The following is a 22,245-nucleotide window of genomic DNA, read 5'->3' as shown; positions in this document are numbered from 1 at the left end:
GCATGCATGCAGATATTTAAGGCAATTATATCAGGATACTAGGGCCTTTGCACTGTACTAACACTACTTCCTGTTAAAAAAAATCCAACTTAACTCTTTACAACAGTATTAGAAGCTTTCTGCTTGTGCTGGCATTTTAATTTGTTGTATCTTCTTCTTTCTTGCATACATCTGAGGAAAACACTCAGTGAAACTGCTGCATCTGTTAGAGATTTATCTCTTCTGTTTGAAAGCAACTGCAGCAAAAAGAGGCAGCGAACTTGAATTTCAAATGAAAAGGATGTAAAGCTTCTCTAATAAAGCCTCTGGCAAGTATAATATATTCTTTGTTATTTCAGGGGAAATCCGCACTCAACAGTGCAATATGCCATGAAGGCATCCCATAAGAGACATTCTGCAAGATTCTGTACTCTAGGAATCAAGGGTAATTCTTAGTAGTCTGTGGATGCAGGAGACTGTAAACTCTGGGGAGAAAGGTGAATTGTTTTAAAGTGAAGTGAGTAAAATACTTATGAATGCTTTGTGGTCAAGGTTTTAATGTATTTAATCACTGCTGTCAAGGTCAAGGCCGGGTTTGAAACCTGGTTCATGTCTCTGATAAGATTTCAACAGTACTTGCAGAGAAATCTGTGTGTTTATACAGACAAATGCAGAACTTGTGCTTTGGCCAGCTCTCTCAGCTCATTTTAAATGCAGGAGATTTTGGAATTTGAGGCACTGTTGAATACACTGCATCCTAGAATATTGCTGCATCTCTGGATGTACGTCTCTCCCAATGGCAAATACTCAAACAGGTTCAATTTCCTTATGGATCAAACCTTAACCAACAATTATTTCTATGCAATCTACTTTTTGAATTAGTGCTGATCAATCCTGGACTTAGGAACTGGAAGTACAAGACAACGATAAAATAAAATAAAATAAAATAAAATAAAATAAAATAAAATAAAATAAAATAAAATAAAATAAAATAAAATAAAATAAAATAAAATAAAATAAAATATAAAATCTTTTTGATATTGAGTTTCCCAGAGCACTGAGGAGATATTATAGCCCTGGAAAGTCATATAGCCTCTGCACCTTTAACCAGAGGATGTGTCCCAGCCCTGGTTGGTTTCTCTGAGCTCCCATGGATGCAGAAGGAGCTAGCCAAGGAAAGAAACCCAACCCCTCGACCCCCAAAACCTCAGCAGCAATAGTAAATTGATCTGTGCCTGGCCAGTGGCCAAAGACAGCGGGCTCTTTTGCATCCTGGTGCCCCCCCTTTCTTGGATCAGCATATTGGTTAATAGACTGTAATAATAAACTTCCCAGCATAGTCAGGGAAGCTAGGAAGCAAATGTATGCCTACCCAGCAGGCAAAGTACTCAATACTCCTCCCACCAAGGTACTTCTCTCCTACAATCAGACAGATAAATCAATCAGAGGCCTAATGGTGAACTGGCAGGGTTAAAATGGAATATATGGGCCTGCCATTTCACAACCTGGTTCCAATAATTCAGGAAAAAAAAAGTTTGTTCTTTCTTCTAAGAGTAAATATATATATATATGGGATATTTATGCCTATGATACTGGTTTGCAGGGAGGTGGCTACAATTTGTTTTCTGGGAATAGGCCTGGAATTGCTTTTCTGTGCCATGCCACAAGCCAGGACAGTCTGGCAGCCCAATCCAGCTCAGTGAGGCATGTGAGCTGGGACACCAGTACTCCAGGACAGGGTGGTCTCTGCTGTGAAAGCCCCAGAATACTCTTTGACAACTCAGGCTCCCATGAATTATACTGGCAATTAAGCTGGCTGTCAGAGATGGTGCTCCTGCCTGCCAGCCAAACTGGGACAAGGCAATGCTGAGAAAGTTATAAATAAAGAGAGTGAAGAGATGGGAATGAGGGAAAGGGGAGGCAAGAGGGTGAAGAATCAAAAAGAAAAAAAAAATAAAAGAAAAATCTCATAGGGAATCAGTAACGTGTTCTCTGGAATGTGCTTAAAAGCTAGTATTTCTGGAGTGCATATGGCTTTAATCCACACCTCTCACCCTCTTTGCTGGTGCCAGGCCAGTGTACCTGAAGGCCTTCTGCTTTATAACAGGACTACACATGGTGAGTACAGCACTCAGGTATTTGATGGGTCAATTGGCTGAAAGTTTTTCCAAAGAATGCTACATTACTTATTTAAAACTAAATCCTTTGCTTTGTTTGCTTACTGAAATTGATCCCTCCTTCCCAGAGAGTGAACCAAGCCAAGCTTTTCTACTAGAAAGACAGAAACTCACACAACTCATTTTTTGCAGAACTCTGGCAAAATAGGCAAGGATCAGATGCAGATCACCCTCAATGAAGGACCATTTTCGGTTCCTATGGTTTACAGGGGCATTACAGTCTATTAACCAATATGCATTCACTTTACCTTTTCTTTGTGTATGTGTGTGTGACTACAATAGGAAAGAAGTTATGCTACAACATACTCTGATATTACTCTCTCCTTGCTGAAGGAGGGTAAATATAAAATGCATCTGGAAGGCCAGGTGTGTTCACAAGGCTGAGTATCAGACAGCAAGCAGACTGCCAGCAGTGATCCCTGGGCACCCAGCACCCTTAGAACTATGTCCCCCAACATTTTCAACTTTAATCTATGAACAAAGTAGCAACCATTCTGCAAAACGAAAATAGTCTTACACAATAGTTTTTTACTCTCTGTATACTGAGCTTTTGCTTAGAAAATTCATCTCTAAATTACTCCTTGTGCTTTACTAGAAAAGTAAAAAATGAGCACCTTAAAACAACTTAAAACAAGAGAAGATGAGAATTATCAATGCCATATGTCAGAACAAGTTCTTTCTAAGGTTATATCAATACCAGAAGATGTGAAACAGTTCCCTTAAAACTGCTTTTAGAAGAACAAGGAAGGTACAGAATCCAGGAGAGCTTGGCAGCTTTTCTTCCTTTTAACAGCTAAATCCCCTCCCTTTTCTTCAGGAGATTACTTCTTTAATGAAGGAAGATATTTCAAAAATCTTAACTGTTCTTGCATATTTATGGTTACATTAACAAACTTGTAATCAGATACCAAGTAGTTTATTAAAACAGAAAGACCCAGGCAGACAGCTCTTACTCAAACACGAAAAAAATGCAACAGAATTACTCTCTCACTGCTCTCAAACATGTCTCAACTTTTTTTCTTTATAGTAACCTCACAGACTTTTAATGCCAACATCAAGGAATTACTCTGACCTCTGCAACACACAAGAGGATACTCTCCTAACAGCAGCAGATGGCCACCCCCATGGCAGAGATGTCTGGGGTAATTTTACAGACCAAGTTCTCACTTCCCCAGTTGCAAAACTTTACATCACCCTATCCACAAACTTCAGAGCACTAATCCCTGTTCAAATCCCTCCTGTTTGCTAGTGGGTTTGGAAATCAAGGATTTTCACTTAGAGCAATTCCCTTTGCTCCGGTACATCACTAAATAGCGCAGACTGATGGATAACACCAGAGCATGGAAATTAAGTACCTCAGCATTTCTCCATATGGATACAAGAAAATGAATTTCAGAGACATTTTCTTATGCTGAGGAAAGTAGAAGTGTGACACAATGTTTTCCCGAACTAGAACTACAGAAAGGATGGGGATCTTCTGCTGCAATTGCTGCTTCCAGCTTTAAAGAAGGGCATCAAAATGTGTAAGTTGTTTGAGAGAAAGTTATAATAAACAAGCTGGGGAAAAAAGAAAAAAGGAAGAAAAAAACCCTAAAAATATCTTTGAAAGAAAAAAATAAAGTAAAAGTAGTCCATCAATGAACTCAGTGACAGCATCCCCATGAGTATGAAACATGAAAATAGGAAGGTGTTCTGTTGCCACCAGAAGAACTCCGAATCATATTTTCCTTCCACATTCAGATTCTAAATACCTTTATTTTTCAAAATGCAGAAACTAAGCCTTTTTGATGAACATTCTTTTCATGCTTATGCTAGAAGGACAGATCCATGGCTGCTGCCTGAAAGCTATCAACCACTGCTGACCATTTCCCACTGCACTGACTGGCTGTTGTACCTCAAATGTCTCAGCAAGTTTTGCCTTCAGCAGTAACTCTGTGATTTGATGTTAAAAGCCAAAGTTTCATTGAAATTATAAAGTCAAAAATAATTTGATATTAAAAATTATTTTCTTCTGTTTTCATGGATTTTCCCAGAGAAAACAAGCCCAAATTACTCACTGCTTCTCTTGCACAAAACAGTCTGTTGTTGTCAGTGCTTACTTTGCACTGGTGGAAACAAACAAGAGTTCAGTGCATCACTGAATGCAGTTTTACATGAGACTAGTTAACATCTGGCGTTTTTGTTCACATAATTTCTGAAGCTGAGGTCTAGCTGTAAATTTAGCACTTGGGTGGTGTTTGCTGAAACATGGGAAAGACAAAGGTGAAAATAGTGGGTGGACTTAGACCTTACCCTGTACCTTCAGACTGCAAATGCTTTCCTTTAGAAGTTGACAAAAATGTATCAGTTTTAGCTGAGGGGTCAAGAAATATAATCTGGAAAGTCATAAAAGGAATTAACAAAATAAGCAAAACATTTAGAAACTAATTCTCCATGCAACTATGTGCTTTCTACAGGACCAAAATGTTATGTTATGTGTGAGTAGCCATTTTTAAAAAGCACTATTGTTGCCTCTTCTAAAGAAAGGACTCCCATTTTCTCTTCCAAAAAATTCAAAATTCTCAAATTTTGAGAGATCAGCAGGACTTGGTCATGTGGTGGCATTTCACTGTAAGCCATCTTGTACATGCTGATTTTCAAAATTTCTTTTTGGTAACAATTTCTGCCCTGGGTATTCAGCAAAGTTAACCAAGGTCTCTGTTTTAGAGCAAATGACCCACAAAACATGCCCATCTACATTGTTTTGGAGAAGTGGAGGTTGATGATTACTTACTCATGGATGGAGCACTGTTAAGTGGAGTCTGACCTCAGGGCAATATAGGTTACCAATTAATTTTGATTAGGTGTGGATTTGCAGTAAGTCAGCATTTTTTAATTTTACCTGGATCCAAGTGAAAAGCTTGAATTCTACTTTTAAAGGTCAAGGTGTGATTTTTAATCCTATTATTAAATTAAAGAAAAATAAAAATCAGTTCTCAGGGCCTGTTGAGAAATATACCTATTTTTGCCATTGTAATTAATATTTAGAAGCTTCTTGAAAAAAGTCAAAACCTATGCAAGCAAGAAGAATTAGTATTTTGTTTATAATTTTTTTTAATCAAAAGGTGAAGTGTAAGAACTACTTAAAGTTTACCCCTTTCTGGCCACTCCTGGAAAAATGAAGAGAGCTTTCATCTGCCCTTTAAATTTATTCTTTCCCTGAAAAGGTAATAAATTATACTGAAGTCAGGGGAAAAGACTTTTATTAAACAAGGCCTCATTTTCATCATACTTAAAGGAATGTATTTACTAGAGACATTTTTCTCTCTCAAGAATAAAATAAAATAAAACCACATTCCTGTCTTGGGAAATGATGGAAGGTCCTCAAAGTGCATTTTCAAAGGATTCTGAATGAAAAGAAATAATTCTGATTCTTAACTGAAGGGAGAAAGAAGAAGAAAACTTCTAAATGGATTCCCCAGCGCAAAGCATTGAATGCCGTAGGGATACCTGGAATACTTTAGAGAAAAGACAATTACTACAGATGTATCAGCTTTAATTGTGGATGCAATAACATTAACTGAGTCAGTGAAGAAATTAAATAAAACATTTAGCATGAGACTTTCTACACATCCAGACATACTCTGGGTTCAGAGAGAGTTGCCTGGATACAAAGCATCAGTATCTTCTGCTTCATCAAGTGGAGCTTGCATGGGCTTCTTTTGGAAAAGAAAGCTACTTATGAAGTTTACCACCCAAACAAACTGACCACACTCTCATTTCCAGATCCTGTGCTTCCTTATTATTTTTCCTTTCAGCATTCTCACTGGAAGAGATTTGGTTTGGGACTGCTAGAAAAAATTCAAGAAGATCCACCAGAATTCATTTGCTGGACTATAAATGACAATAAAAATGAACAGTGACTGATATTTTGAGACAGAACACACATAGTACTGCTTTTACCAGCAGCATGAAATATTTCAAGCTATCAAGAAAAATCCTTCAAAGGGTGTTAACTTTAAAACACACTACAATCACTGCATAACTACATAAATAATGTACATATATCCTTGGCAAGTTTTCATGCCTCCATTATTTTAACCAGAAAAATCAAACCGAACTGATTTTTAACAATTCTTTGTGGAAATTTGTCTTCCTGTTAGAAAACAGTGCTAGACCTGTCTAATATAGCAATCAAGCTGTATTTATTAAGAAAATACAATACAGATATTTACATTTACAAACATAAAAATATTAGTACACTTGTATGAATCACTGACTAAAAGTTAAAGTTCTTGTTATTAAATCAAATGATTTCACAATTAAACCTTCTAACAAATATATGCAAAATTATGAAGACTTTTATTCTCCTTCATCTACTGATAAGCTATAAGCATGCTGTTACTCAAGTCAATACTAAAATGTCATTAAGATGCAGGGGAAATTAAAAATTAAGGGGAAATAAAAAAATACAACTACAAAACCAAGAGGATAATACATAATACACAATAAGTGGAAATGGCAAGGCCTGGAAACCACTGTCTCCCTAAACTGTATTTTTCCCACAAGGAAGCTTTTGAGGAGCAATCAGAATTACTCCTAAGGCAGAGGGAGCAGAGGGAGCAATCCAAGTCAGCCAAAATCCAGAAGGATAGATACTGTGTGCTATAAATAATAGTTTTAATCAAGATTTCACTTGGTGATACAGCTTGAAAGTACTGCTGTCACATTGCATCTCTGAAAGCATTTTACAAACCTTTGCTCTCCATACTGTGAAACAAGATTTTATCCTTTAAATTTATGAGCTCTCCATTTAAGCTACAGTCATCACCAACAATTTCCCAGTTTACTTGACTGCAGGGTTAAATTCACAGTTTATGCACATTTAAAATATACTGATCTAAAAACACTGGGACTACACATAACTGCAACCCGCGTGCTAGAACAGAAAGTCATTGATGCTCAGACTTGTATTGCCTGCACCAAGTACAGAGATTATTGCCCTGTTTTTCTGTCAGGATTAAATCAACACACAAGTGACATTTCTGTGATGTGGGGGTCAGGCAGGGTTGGTGACTCTGAACTGGCCCCCTGTGCAGACCACAGGGTAACACAGTATTTATGGCTTCACACTGCACTACTTCCAGGCAAGAAGCTGTGAAAAATGCTGCTCTCATCTGAACAGCATGATGTTACTGCCCAGCCCAACTCTCTATGGAAAATGCAATAATTACAAGGAAAAACACCTGACTGGATGTTGCTCTTTTCCTCATGAGGCCACTGCTACCTGGTGGAAGAATATCCCCAAGCTAAGACAACATCATCAATTTCAATCATCTTCGGAAAAATGCTGCAAAGCTCATCTCTTTCAACGGCAGCAGGACTCCTCAAGGAGGAGGCAAATAGGTTGTCTCACAGTCACTGGGCTCAGAGTTAAACCCTGTCTTCTCCAAAAGATCATCTTACAAGCTGCATTGTTCTAAGAGGGCTGATGCTTCCATGGGCAGAGAAGGTCTGTCAAAGTTTGAGTGATACCATCAACAAGCTCTATCTAGACATTATCATCTTCATCTCAGCCCAGGACCACAGCCTTGGTAACTGATGAAATGTATTTCCTATTGTTTAAGTATTAAGGCAAACAAAGATAAACCATTCCAGTTAATTAACTGATGCTGCATGAGGGATATGGAAATAAAGATATGCCTCTGTCAAAACACCATGTGCTGTCAGTCAGGCTGTGGCATTATTTCATAGTCTTTTTATATTCTTCTGATAAACAAGTGCTTTTACTGCACAAGAAGGAAAAGGGAGTGAAGTGCAGACTGCATGTCAAAACAACCATTCAGAAAAGTTAGTTACCAATAATGTACTTTATTTGCTTCAACAGTGTAGCTAGAGCATATATGAACACTCTTGTGCATTAACAGTTTTTTGCTGTTTTCCAACCCTATTTGGTACCTAGATGTGAAATAAAAGCTACAAAAGTACAAAAATAAATCTCATGCAACTCATAACTGCTGCAGAGAGGACAGGAAAAATGCTGTTGCTGAGCAGTTCTACCCTTCCAGATGTTTATACTGAACTTCCAGATGTTTTTCTTACATTTATTTCTTCATTATAATAAGTAAAGAATTGTCTTCAAACACAGTGAGGCTCCTTTAAATCAAAATTTATACAAACTCAAAGTTTATACAAGGAGAACCTTCACCTTTTTTATCTGTGCCCATATTAGTTTCCCAATATGTCAGAGTAAACCACATTCCTGCAAACAAAGTGGATGATTCTACAGGCAGGAAAGTCCTAAGTGTCTTTTTACTTCCCAGGAACAAAAAGTGTAAACAATTCTGAATTCATTGTTTGGTCTTCCTGCATCCTGGGGGCTAGCTGTGGTTCTTGGCTCAATAGGCATGCCTAATTTTGGCCAAACAACATTGAGAACTCACCCAACATAGAGGGCTAATCTTCAAGATTAGTAAAATACAAATAAGAAGGGTTGTTGGTATCGTGCTTATTTGAAATTCAGTTATAAACCCTCAATATCACAATCTCACAGTCTAAATTCTAAATAAAGAGGAATGACCAAAGATGCATATGGAGGTATGTGGCAGAGTTATCCACACCATAAAAACGAGATGTGACAAATTAGGACGGATATTTATTTAATCAGCATTTAGGCAAGAGAAATACAGGCTAACTTTCCACCTGTAACATTCTAAGCCAGTACTTCTCTACAAATATAGTTATACACCTGAAAATACCTGAAAGACCCTAGCCTTTCATGACTGATTCCAGGCCAAGGAAATCCAGACCAGAGCTAGTTTATCCAGACCTGGCCTCTGAAATCCTTAATTTGGTACTTTCACTACTTCTTAAAACAATAGTTAGATACTGTCATCCATTTTTGGGCCAAACGTACAACCAGCCCAGACAAATACTTTCAGAGTCTAACTATGATCCCCAGCAAAAAAAGCAGTTTAGCTTTTTCTTTAAATGTAACATGAGAAAAAGTGGAGAACTGAAGAGAGGATGCCAAGTTTCAGCTGATGTATCTGCTCAGTTTCTGCCTGTTCCCTGATTGCTCATTTAAAGGGAACACATGGTGGTGGTGAAAGGCAAAGTGTCAGTGAGCTGCAAGCCAAACCAGACATGATTTTATGGCTGTGTGCAGTACACAGATCAGTCCTTCCTTAGTTCCAATGCAAAGGAAAGGCATGGCTTAGAGAAAGAGCTTTATGTTCCTTGTTACTTTTGAAAGCTCTCAAAAGCAGCCTTGTTAAAAGAAAAGGCTCAGCTATGAAATCATTTCCTTCTGTTTAAACTATTCTACTCGAGGAAAAAAACAAGAGGGCATGGAAAAAAAAAAATAAATCTGTTCTCTGCTTTTGACTTGTTCCTAGGATTCAGCATCCCACCCGCTCTGTGGGATGACGCAGTGTGCCAGATCCTGACCGCTCCAGTCAGTGCGTCAAGCAGCCAGAGCCCTCCCCACACAATCACCCTCTTGTCAGAGGCAGCTGGCACCCTCCCCGCACACGCTGACAGCATCACTGCCTGGAGGACTGCACCCCTTTGGGGCAGCTCTTCTCCTCTTGGAGCAAGGCAGCAAGGCATGAGGAGGGCCAGCTGTGTCAGGCAGCTAACAAACAAGAAGCTCTTGTGCTATTGCCTCCCCCTCCTGCCCCCAAAACACAGTGAGAATGCAGACAGGGGAAAAGATGCTCTTCTGCTTGCAGCAGCAGCATGGCTTTGCCTGGGATTACAGCCAGCAGGACAACTCCAGGACACCCGTTTATGGAAGTTTAAAAGTCAAATGAACAATTCATTGCCGCCCAATTCACAGTGGGGTTACTTACGGCTGAGCAGCATTTTAACAAAGATTCTAAAATGAGGAATGATTTGCCTCCCTCTGCCAATGCTCACAGGTTTACCCAGAGCCCCAGTTCTGTTTTCATTTCAATCCCAGGACACCCTACCTCTCCTCCAAAATGCAATGTCTTCTCCTGTGTAAAGTAGGCTGACACAAATCAGTTCCCTTCCCCACTTGACTGTGGGGAAAGAGAGGAGGGAGAGGCATCTTCAGATTAAACTAATCTCCTTCCCAGCTTCACTTCCTGCAAAAAGTTGGTTTCGGCCTCAAACCAATGTATTGAATAATGCATTATTATCCTAATCTGCATCATTAAGAAAGGCAAGGGTTCTTTTCCTCCATGTTTTTGAGGTTCACTGATGCAGAAAAAGCCAGATAACATGAGATAAATGTTCAGCAAATTGATCCATGCAGACTAACACACTCACCTTTTCTGCCCTTCCCAAGCTCCAGTAGATAAATTTGAAGCACTATCTTTTCAAGAAGGCACTCAGGAGGTATGACCCTTTAAATTAAGTCTTCTGCTTAAGAAAACTTTAAGCCAGACTTAAAACTAGACTGCAAACAGTGATAGAGCACCACCACACCAGCCTGATCAACACGCTGACCACACTGTTTGCTTGAGAGATACCTACTGATATCTGAGATATCTGCTGCCCAGAAGTGCTTTGAAGTGATGCTTAGCTTTTCTTTTTTACAATCACAAAACTATCCTCACCTGAAGTGCAAATTCAGCAATATGGGATGGTACTCCCCAGCTGATGGCAACTAATGAAAATTTCTCATGGTGTACATAGCAGTCTGGTAACACCTTGATGCACAAATATTTAACTCCCCCAAAGTCTCTGTGGTTACCTCAAAGTCTAATTCTTGACTTCAGTCTATTATTTATTTATTTATTTATTAAATTAAAAGAATTTACACAACAAACTCACAGGTGTTTCCCAACCATCTTTATCTTGCAACTGTGCCTCCCAGGTGGTAAGGAGGTGAAAGCGCTGCTGCTTCTTTACACTACAGGCCTATGACTGACCTCCTCTTGCTTTCGTCTACAAACCACATTGCTTAGGGAAAAAACCAAACTCAACCAAAACCCAAACCCTTTGCAAAATAATACCAAGGTGGGAGTTGCAAAAATGACAAAGAGTGTCACAACTTACGAGCATTTTTGTTTCCTTTGAACAGATTTAATAAAATAATAAGTTATCTTTTTCTGTAAATGGTATTTTATGCAGATTAGAAGAGATACTTAAGTACAGTGTGTGCAAAACACTGAATGAAGTGCAGCAGTAACAAGAAATAAGATCCTGTTTAAATTTTGAAGAAAGCTTGAACACGTGCCACATGCAGTCCTGAAAAATCCCACCTTTATGAGGAATCAGAGGTATTACTAAACTATATGTGCAGGTATACTGAATTCATCTTCAGTTTAGCTAATGCCCCTTACCCCCTGGAGTTGTTTCACTCTTTTTAAAACAATACCTGAAAAATTATACTTATTAGAGAAAAAAAGGTCACTTTACGTTCTCTGTACACCACTGCTGTTGTGGCCACAGTGAGTGGCCTGTACATCTTCCCTCTGACCTCTTCTCACAGGAGAAGAATCCTTCCTGCTGCATACACATGCCTCTAGTACCTTACATACTTGGGATTAGCTGACATTTGCTATTTTTTCAGTGACTGTTTATTGCTACAACTCTACATTGCATTGGTAGAAGCGCCTACTATTTTCCATCCAATTTTTGTAGTAGCTGTTTTTGGAGTCTTTTGCCTTTTTTTTTTTTTTTTTTTTTTGTTAAATCTGAACCAGTTTTTCACCTCATAGGAAATACTGTATAAACAATAATGTCTTCAGGATGGAAAACTGAGAACTGTTTCCTAAAAGAGGACTGCAAAACCCAAATTTTCTTTGTATTCTTAACCTCATCTTGCTTTCTGCCATGAGAATCATGGAGATGGGAATGGACAGATTTTTGAATCACCAGGAGATCAGGAGAGATTTCACCAACGACTACAGGTTTCACCAATCTTGGAAAACTCATAAAACTTCTTTCCCTGAAGGGAGGAACAGGATGTGGAGGAATACATCTTGTCAATGGTTTGACAGGTTTGTTAACTGCACAATTCATATTCTGGTTAAAAAGCAAATCACTAGGTCAGAGTACAACATGTAAATTCTGAAACTAAAAAGTGAGTTGACACAGTGACTCACACTGAATCTCTGACACCATTCTGCCACGTTTGTTATAGAAAGCTCAAGTCACAGCATAAACCTATGGGAACCATAATGTCAAGGAGAAAAATGGGGCTAAGTTTTGGGCTTTGTGGACTGCCTAGCAATTGTATTTATGAACTGTTAGGACCACCATCTGATGCAACAGGGTACTGGGATAACTGGAGATCCATGTACTGTACTGGAAGACCTAATACGTGAGAACACATATTGGGACAAGGAGACAACCTACACTATCCTCGCTGCCTTCAGCTCACTATCATCTGCAGGGACAAAGAACATAACAAACAGCAAAGAAGATCAACAGGGAGCAGTACTCAGCCTTTAGGCTGTGCTTCTGCATAAGGAAACTGGAAGCCCTAAACAAAACCCAAGTAAGCTCTTCACAAAATTACAATAACCCCCTGAATCCAAAATGTGTTATTGTATTGCCCTCATGCTGAGCTCTGAAGCCTACGCACCTCCTGAGCAGTGTGCTGAAGCACAGCAGTATCTCATATGCTACATTCCTGTATTAGCAAATGTACCAAACACTATAGAACTGGGTACATGCAGTCCTGCTTAACACACAATCTTTTTGTCAATAGCTTGTAGTTCCTGACTGTTCTCCACATACTGGAATTTCACATGAATACACACAACACCTTTTGGGTGGCAAAAAGGAGACAACAGATACTTCAGTGGAATACCGAACCTTCCCTGTACTATTTTAAGTCATTTGGCATCTTCAAAGGCAAAAGGACAAACATTATATAATAGGTTACTAGAAAAGATTTTAAGTATGTGTTGCTGCAAAAAACCACCACATTACATCTGGATTTCATGTTACAGGGCTGAGTGACCAAGTCACATCAACTTCCATAAAAAAGCTTGATAGTCCGAGTGGTCACAGTAGTGAACTCTGAGTGTTCTTATTGTCTGCACCTCTTCCAGTGTCTTCCAAATTCTGATGACCCCCAGGAGCTGGCTATGCATTACTGAAGTCACCTTATAAGAAACAGCGCAGGGTAACAAGGTGGGAAAAGTAAGCACTTACCGAGCACAATGACCACAGTCTTCAGGAGGCTCATCATGGTGTCCCGATTCCTGCGGGGTCCAGAACTGTGTCTGGACATTCTCATAGTCCTTTGGCGAACGTACCCAAAGATGTGAGCATATAGGACCACCATGACCACAAAAGTGACCAGGTTGAAAATAGCCCAGAAGACCAGGTAGGAGTCACTATAGAGAGGTGCCATGTTGGAGCAGTGGGTGATATCACAAATACAGTTCCATCCGACACTCGGTATGGCACCCATGACGATGGCCATAGTCCAGATAACAACAATGACAACGACCACTCGGCGGTTGCTCATCCGAGTGTGCAGCTGCATTCGGAAAACCGTAATGTGCCGCTCAATAGCGATGGCCAACAAATTGGCTACAGAGGCTGTCAGACTGGTATCAATGAGACCCTGACGGAGAAGCCAGGTGCTTACAGTCAGTCTTCTAGTGTTGGGTCCTGTATTGAACATTAAGTAAAAGTAGGCCAGCCCTGCAAAAAAGTCCGCAGCAGCTAAGTTGGCCATTAAGTAATAAATAGGAAAGTGGAATCGGCGATTGACATAAATAGCCACCATAACCAAGAGGTTGGCCAGCATTATGAAGATGCAGACGGTAATCCCCAGTCCCATTACAAGCTTGCTGACTGTGTTCCATTCAGTGGCTAGATATTTTCCACTTCGGTTATAAAAGAAGGCAATGGTTTCATTGTAGTAGCACTGTGGTTCACTCATGGCTGTGGACTGAAAGAAGAGAGAAAGAGAGAGAAAAAAAACCCAGAATGACATCAGAACTGAAAACATATGATTGCCTTCATGGCTAAGACATGCACACAGAGTGGGGAGGGGGACAGGAAAGGAACATGCTTCAGAACAAATTTATTGTTTCAGACCAAATGGCATTCCACAACTCACAAACAATTGCTCTGAGGAATCTAGTAACAACAACCAGATTAGAAACAACCAGAAATGGTTCAATCTGCTCTGAGAGACAGTATGATTTCTGATGTAGCTGTAAGTTGCATAGAAAACAAGCTTCTGGCCAAGCAGATCTGCTGAGAGATTCTGTTAAAGGCATGCAACTCAGAATTAAGAAAAATTAACTCTGCTAGACACCTTATTTATGTTATCAGTGCACAGAACTGTTGTTTGACTGTAGTGAAAGAATAGTCCTTCAAAGAGGAGGAAATGTGCATTACATTTCCAAGCAGGTTTTAACTCATTCCATTTTCCACCATGGGTATTCCTTCTTGTCCTGCCTTAAAATGTGGGAAGAACACCCTAATTAAAAATTGCCAGTATATTTTGAGGGATAACGTATGTCCATAAAAAGTGCTTTTATGTGCAATAAAGGAAGCATGACATAGCATTTCTATGAGCACCATCCACATTTCTAGAAATGGTTTAAAATACACAATGCTTTTAACTATAACTCACCAAACTGACTTATTCCAATTTGAAATAGGAGTGAGCCAAGAAATAAGAAAAGAAATGTTTGGCTTAACTATTGTTAAAAGCATCCAACTTATTTCCTGCATTAACTATTGTTGTGGCTACATCAGAGAACACATGATTAATTTTTTTTGCAGAGTACTCCACAGAGAACAGTTAGGGGGGCAACAAACCAGCCCATATTCCACTGGAATGTGGAAATTCTGGATAAAACTGTTGGCTTATAAGAAAATGCCTAATGAGTTTCCTTTTCCAGTTCCATTCGGTTACTCAAGGTGCAATTCCCAAAGGCAAACCTTAAGAAAAGAAACTCCTCTGCATAACATCCTGGTTCCTTGTTTAGCATGGGTAAACAACAAAGATGTAAAAATAATAATTTAAAAAATCAAACCAAGAAACACATGTCAGCGAAGTCTCTTTTGATAAGATCTGCCTTTGTCTCTCTGCTTTTATTGCTTTGGAACTCTTATTAACTAAATTTGAATTTTTACAAAAACAGGACCAGTTCTAGCAATGCAGGTAAGAAGCCCAATGAAGGAACAGTTCAACAACACTTAAAGATGGTAATTTCTTCCCCTTAAAACATACAAAGTTAACCACAGGTTTTGGACAGCTCCAGTTACTCTGCAGGAAGTGCTACGGCTAAACTAACCCTCTTGTTGAAAACAAAAACGTACAGAATTGGGAAACAAAATTTGTAACTTGACTCAAGTGAAAATAGTGTCTGATAAAGATCTCCTTAGAATTACCCAAAGCTGTTGCTGTTTCTTTTCATTTCTACATTTGTCAATGCAATTAAGCCAATTCCAATAAAGCAATATACAAAACTTTCCACCTATATCCCAAATGGACTACATGATGTTTAAAATTACGTTAAAGAAAAAGGCATTTTAAGAAAGATTTTACCTCCAGCCTAAACATTGACCAGAAACATTTGCAGTCCCAGGATAATAAAAAGTGAAATAGTGTTTCTCAGCACAGTGAGTATAATATTTTTATTGCTTCTCTAGGATATATCAGCCCTTGGGTTTGAAGCCTTTTAGCCTTAATTATTTAAGAAATTTTGGAAGTTCTCATGTAGGATTTGTTGCATATAAAAAATATTTATAAGGAACGTTTAGCAAAAGGAGACCTAGGTACAAGACATCTGGCTTTAATTCTTTGGTTAAAGACCTTGTGAGGGAGAGAGGAAGTCACATGAATGAATTAGTGGCCCTTATGAAAGTTTGCCAACATCTGCATTAATTATGTAATGCACAGGATCTTTAGTCTCTGTAGGAATATCTGGAGGCAGGACCTAGCGGATATTTGTGATATTTAATAAATTCTCTTTGCCTGTGTATTTGTCACTTTTTTTTTCTTTCAGATGTCTGCTGCCCACATGTAATGATTGCCACTCTGCTGTTGCTCCTATGGAATGAGGCCTTTTACCCCTGGAAAAAACATATATTTTTTATTCAGAAATTTAAAATGTGGCCAGTATTATGCTTTTACTTTCTTTTTCTTTCTTTTTTTTCTTGGTATTTTTGTTTTGCACATGGGCTTAAAATGTGAATTATTCCATGATTGTGCAATATTCTCTCCTACCTTTTTGTTTGAAATCTGAAACAAAATATGAAAAAAAATGACTTAATCATGAAATGCCAAGCCAAGATGGAATGTATGTACACACATAACAGTATGTAAAATGCTACAGAGCCAGACTTGTTCAATTTAAAAGTCTGACAGCACTTGAGCAATCTCAGAGAAGTTAGCATGAAGCTCACTTGCTGCTTCTCTCATTTTGAAGACAGACAAAATGTTGTGTTCATGTAAGGGATTTTGGAGAAGTTTTATTTTTAAGGCTTTCTAATCTAAAACCTGGGACCTTCTGCAAAAGTAATCTTTTCATGCCCTGCAAGCCCCCTCCCTCCCCGCCCCCACCAAGGGAAAGAAGAGAAGAAGATGAGAGAATTTGCTGGCAAAAGTTCCAGCAGGGAACTTCCAGATGATCAGCTTTCTTGGATGCCATGGTATATCTTAAAGGAAGGTTCTGACCTCCCAGGTGACAAACATAAAAATCCTAAGGCATCACATTTAGCTGTGATGCTGACTGAGAAAGACCAAGCAGGAAACCAAGCAGGAGAGAAATGCACTTTATCTCTCAGTACTCAAAGTGTTAACATACCACAAAGGCATATGCAAGCAGGCAGACCCCATCCCCTCTCCTGCCTCTGCAGGAAAAGGGGCAGGGAAGTTTATATTTTAATTTCCTGAAGTTTCACTCAGAGTGTTTCACTGCCTGTGTAAGCCAGATGTGTGGTGCCCAGAGATTTACCTCATCCATTCAGTATATCTCAACAGAAGTTTAAAACAAACTGAGCTGCAAATTGCCCATGTTAACTAAACCTCTAGGATGCATCTATGTGGAAGAAGTAAACATTGAGTCATAAAACAGGACAGATAAAGGAAAATGCACTAAAAGTACGCTGAAAGCAAAGTCTTCTCTCACAGTATAAAGATGACCGAAGACACATTTGTCTCAAATCAAAGAAGAAAATCACAAGTACATAGAACTCAATTTCTTAATATCATGAGACATAGTTATAACTACAGCACAGTGCACACAGACCAGGAAATTTGGCACCAGGGCTTAATAAATAAAACTCACTCTTCTTCAGCAACTAATCATTCAATTAATCACCTTGGCACTGGCCTTTTCAGGCACTATTTGCCTGGTTGTCTCCTCTCCTCTTGTTGTATGGGATCACAGCACAAGGATGCCAGTGGGAACACAGGGAAGAAGAGCTCATGTAAGCTTTCCCACGTTTTGTGCCTGATTAATCTTGCTTCTGCACCACCTGTGCAACACACCCTAAAGAACAGGATGAGGATTTGGATCCACAGCAGCTTGACCATTGGATGTCCTTGGGAGAGCAGCCCATTACTGTCTGTCCCTCCTGGAGCAGAGACAGCAGTGAAGAACACAGTCTGCCTGGAGCAGAAGGCGAGAGGGGATCTCTGGATCCTGCCAGATCTGTGGTGAGTGACAGCTCACCTGGTGAGAGCTGCTCACCTGGTAAGGACTGTGTATGGAGCCATGCTTGGGGTGGAAAACAAACATCAAAAAGTTTTCAAATACCATTGCCTGATCCTGCCTAAACAAAGCATTAATTAGCACGAGCTGCCTGAGGGAAAGGTGATCAGTTTACAAACACCTCTGCAGTCTCAGGCTTTGGTGAGTTCCTTGATCCAGAAAACAAAAAAAAGGCAGGTCACTGTCTCCCCACTCCCAGTACCCATGGGTGTACCTATTTCTTGTTGAGAGAAGCTGAGAGGAACATTCTTTGAATACTAAGGCTGACTGTTACAGCACTTTTCAAACTTATAAGCTAACAAAAAAAAAAAAAAAAAAAAAAATCCATATCCAGGAAATCTCTTAAAAATATCTTGACCCTAAACTCTCCAAACACACTCTGCTCCTCTCTTTTTTGTCTTTTGCTGAATTAACTTCCATATGACACTGTTTTCTTACCCAGAACACAGAGGCGATGAAAAGCAATTAATTGTTCTAATATTGGCGTGGTAAACTAAGACTATGAAACCATAATAACTGTTTTATATTTTTACATTTAGAGCAGCAGTAAATGGAAATCAGTGCCACTGCTTTTACCTTATGTAAATATCTTAAGTTTACCAACATACCAGAAGGAGTCAAGCTGAAAGACTTCAAGTTCAAAATTCCCAAAGAAGGATATAAATTAAGAATATCTTTAAAATAAGGATAAGCAAGTAAGTATAGGCATAATTGAATCAATATGTAAATACTTAATCAACCCACAAGTACTAAACATGGGGTTTACGAAAATAAAGTTGTAACAGATGAGGAAAAAAAATCCAATTAGCAAAAACAGTTTTCCATGACCTAATGAAAAACATAGACTACTTTTCAAACTGCAGAACATGAAAGAAAAGCTTTAAAATAAAGCCGAAAATATGTGTTTCCTTCAAAGATAAAAGCAGAAGTAAAAAAAAAAATCATGAAGTCACAAGACAAGGGTCCTGATTCATTATAGCCTCATGCACAGACATACTTTTTGTCTGCACAATGGAAGTAGGAAACCCTACCACCAGCATAGAATGGCTCCTCCTTTTCAGAATTGCATCTCTCAAAGTAACTATTCAACAGATTTAAAGATAAAGCTGTATAATAAGATGGAGTGGTTCTGTCACAGCAGGTTACTTCATTTCACTAGATTAATTTTGGCCTTCACAAAGCTGACAAGACAGGAGGAAATTAATCTGTCTGCAAGGGGATCCCTTTAATGCTATTAAAACATCCTAAAGCATAAAGTTACTTAAGGATCATGTGGCAAGAGCTAGTGCATCCAATAATTTTTAGGATGATTTTGTAGCAGAGTGTATTACTACAGAGTCTCAGAGCTGACCAATGTCCCAACTACTAGAAATGGTACTATAGTTTGTACCTGAAAATGCAGCTCAACATTCTAGGCACTCAGTGTATTAAAGAGACCCAGCCACCAGGAACAGTGAGAAAAGAGGCAGTTTTACTCTTGGAGGGTATAATTCACAAGTGACACAGATCTCATTTATTAACTACGATTATGACCTTCACAGATTGGCTATAAAATCAGTGAGGCTGTTGACCTTCCAAAATTCTGCAAGTAAAAGGAGATTTAAGAAATTAAAAGCTAGAATTATTTAAAAGAAGAATTGAAGACAAAAAGATAGAGTGACCTCATCTATCCACAACTTAGCCAACATTTCACACCCTGTTGTATTGTTGCTCCTTTTCCACAGACCCAGCATTTTCAGATGTGCTGTGTCCCTCACAAGTACTACATAAATGTTCATAGGGAAGTTTTCCAGTAGAGGAGGAAATGAAGACTGTTTCAATCAGAGCATAGTTGTACATCATCACACCCTCTCTCACAGTCCTAGAATGGTGCTTATATGTTGATTATTAAGAATTCGTTTTTTCTCTGCCACCCCTCATCTGTCTTCCCAACAGTGTAATGTGGAAATATTGCATAAATAAAGTAATTGGCTGTGGAGCAGGTAGACCATACTGAGCCCAAATTTGGTACATAAGCCCAAGTGTTCCAAAGTACAGAAAGGCCTTTTGCAAAACTCTTAAAACTTCCTTTCCTTTGGGGTAGCTTTCATGACAAGCTGAGCTTTACAAACACTAGCCAAACATGAGCACAGGCTCAACATTTTGTGGCTTTGTGGAAGACACAGGAAGACAATTATATTCCATCATGTCATTTAGTGACTGAAATATTCCACCTCTTAAGTCTTCAGAAAATGTCTTTGCCATGATGCTGATTGGGCTGCTCCACTTTCTTGCCCAGTTCATCCCCAGTTGCCCAGTTGCAAACCGCTGTGAGTTCTTGAATGCTGCTGTGAGGATGAGGGCAGTGCAGGATAGACCATTACTGAACATTAACCACCTTGGGAGGGGTTTTCTGGAGAGAGGTAAAGGACACAGAATTCCTATCTGTGCACTTCAAAAGCCAGAGGGGAAGCAGCCAGAGGGGAAAAAAATCTACACCTGTAACATCCCAAATGAGTTTCCATGCATAAATCATTAAATGATTTACAACGTGCATCCTTTAAGCCCTGTTAGTCAACCAAGCTAGGAGTTAAGTATTGGCTACAGCAGCTCAAAGATAGCAATTTTATGCTGAAAAACCATTGTTGGGCTACACTGGGACTGCTTCCAGCTCCAGGGCACACTCCCCATCACTCCTCACCAAGCAAACCAGCAAAGTGAGCACTTGGGAAAGTTTAGCCTACAAGCAAAATGCATAGCAAATTTCATTTTGAGACTGGAAATAGAGATTTACAGATGGAAATAAGAAGAATACTCTATGTTTACAATAAAGTACAGCAACCACATTTCTTTCATGAAATATACGTTAGAAAATTTGGGTTTCTTTTGCTTTGATATATTGAGGTATTTGTGAAATATATAAACAGAATATAGAAAAATCTGCTTCTCAGAGCTTTAGAAGCAATGGGGTCTCTAGAACTAACTCATTCACACTTTACTGAGCAGTTACCTTTAAGGCACTATTGGTCTACTTTAAACAAAACAGAGATGCATTTTGCACCTCCAGTAATCTTACCCAGAAAAATATATTTTTTTAAAAAGTGTGCTGGTATTTTCATTTCCCCTATGATGGCTGTAACTGGGTGGATATACTTCTAATCACAAATTGTTTTTTCCAGCCTCACCATTTCCTTTAGTTCTCCTGTTTGCTGTATTTACCACCACAAGAGGCCTGTTTTGGTAACAAGGCTGATTTGTTTACTCAGTTCAAGGGGGATCTACACACTTGTTGACTGCAGAAACTTGGGCACCAAATCCAAAATGCAAATTCTGTTGTACTTCTCTGGGGAAAGGGGTGACAGCAGCTGTGCCAGCTCACAGCAGCCTGTTCTCAAGCATATCATGATAAGGATAACCATTCTGTGGCAATGATAATTTAAATCTCGTCCACTCCAGTTCCAACAAAATGAGTAGAAAATAGAGATGTATTCAATGACACAGAGTGCAAGAAATGGTTTTTGGCTCTGGCCATGAAAGGCCATTCTAATGAAAACTGCTCTGGATTTCTCTTTGAAACAACTGCAAGGCAGCTATTTAAACATACTCATTTGCTCCCAGTATTTGGCTGGTAGGATCCACTGCTGGCAAAAGCAGAGAGAATGATGAATTTCTTTGTTTTCTTGTTTTAAGCATTTGTGAGGCACTGTCGGAAGTCCCTGGTTCATTAAGTAACTGGAGCTCAAATCATGACTTATTCAAAGCTTTTACTGCAGAATTCATCTCATGCCATTCACAAAGAGAGAAAATACTAATCACTTCAGAGAATGCTTTCATCAGTATGGGTCACCACTTGTGATGTTTCTTTTTGCAAACAGCAAAGCCCTCTGGGATGCTAAATGCTTCTTACAGAATTATTTAATGTTGTCAGATTAGTCAGGTTTCTATGAGATCAGTTTACTTATGCATATTTGAGGTATGAAGTCATAACATGTATACAAAATATCTCCAAATTAAAAATCATAAATTTCTGTTACATTTTATTTCGCTCTCTTTATGAACAGTACAGCTTAGCTAATCAGAAGTCACTAGATTGTGATTTATTGTGATTAATTTGAGATCTTTTCTGCCTTACAATGAAATGCTGTTGCAAAAAGCTAAAAGCATATTTGGGAATTTTTTTGCTTCATTGACTTCTTTGTTATTTTGTGAATGCTGTCCCCTAACTATTTTCTGTCTCAAATCACAGCTATGGACAGGTAAACTACCTTGAAACTTTACTTATCTTTTACCTTTACACATGACCAGGGTGCCTCTGCTCTTACTCACCACTTCTTGTGTCTGGTTAACAAGATACTGGGGGTAGAAAAGAAGGAAGATTTGAACAAATTAGTGCGGTGGGAGGGTATGAAGAAACATGACTACAGAAATGCATTGCTTTGATAGAGGGTTGTAGAGCAGCACCA

The 22,245-nt window shown here is 38.9% G+C and overlaps 1 protein-coding gene across 2 annotated transcripts in view; it reads right to left on the bottom strand.

Moving 5' to 3' along the window:
* Positions 1 to 22,245, bottom strand: part of LPAR1 (lysophosphatidic acid receptor 1) — a 67,678-nt gene that overhangs the window by 18,034 nt on the left and 27,399 nt on the right. For both annotated transcript variants that reach the window (XM_077790314.1, XM_021525009.2), the window contains one exon: positions 13,272 to 14,019. In XM_077790314.1, the coding sequence (XP_077646440.1) occupies positions 13,272 to 14,019 (748 nt within the window). The remainder of the gene's footprint in view (positions 1 to 13,271; positions 14,020 to 22,245) is intronic.

This window comes from Lonchura striata, chromosome Z (genome assembly GCF_046129695.1).
Source record: "Lonchura striata isolate bLonStr1 chromosome Z, bLonStr1.mat, whole genome shotgun sequence".
NCBI classification, from domain to species: Eukaryota; Metazoa; Chordata; class Aves; order Passeriformes; family Estrildidae; genus Lonchura; species Lonchura striata.
Note: the sequence above shows the minus strand (reverse complement) of the source record. Positions and strands in the feature narration are given on the sequence as shown.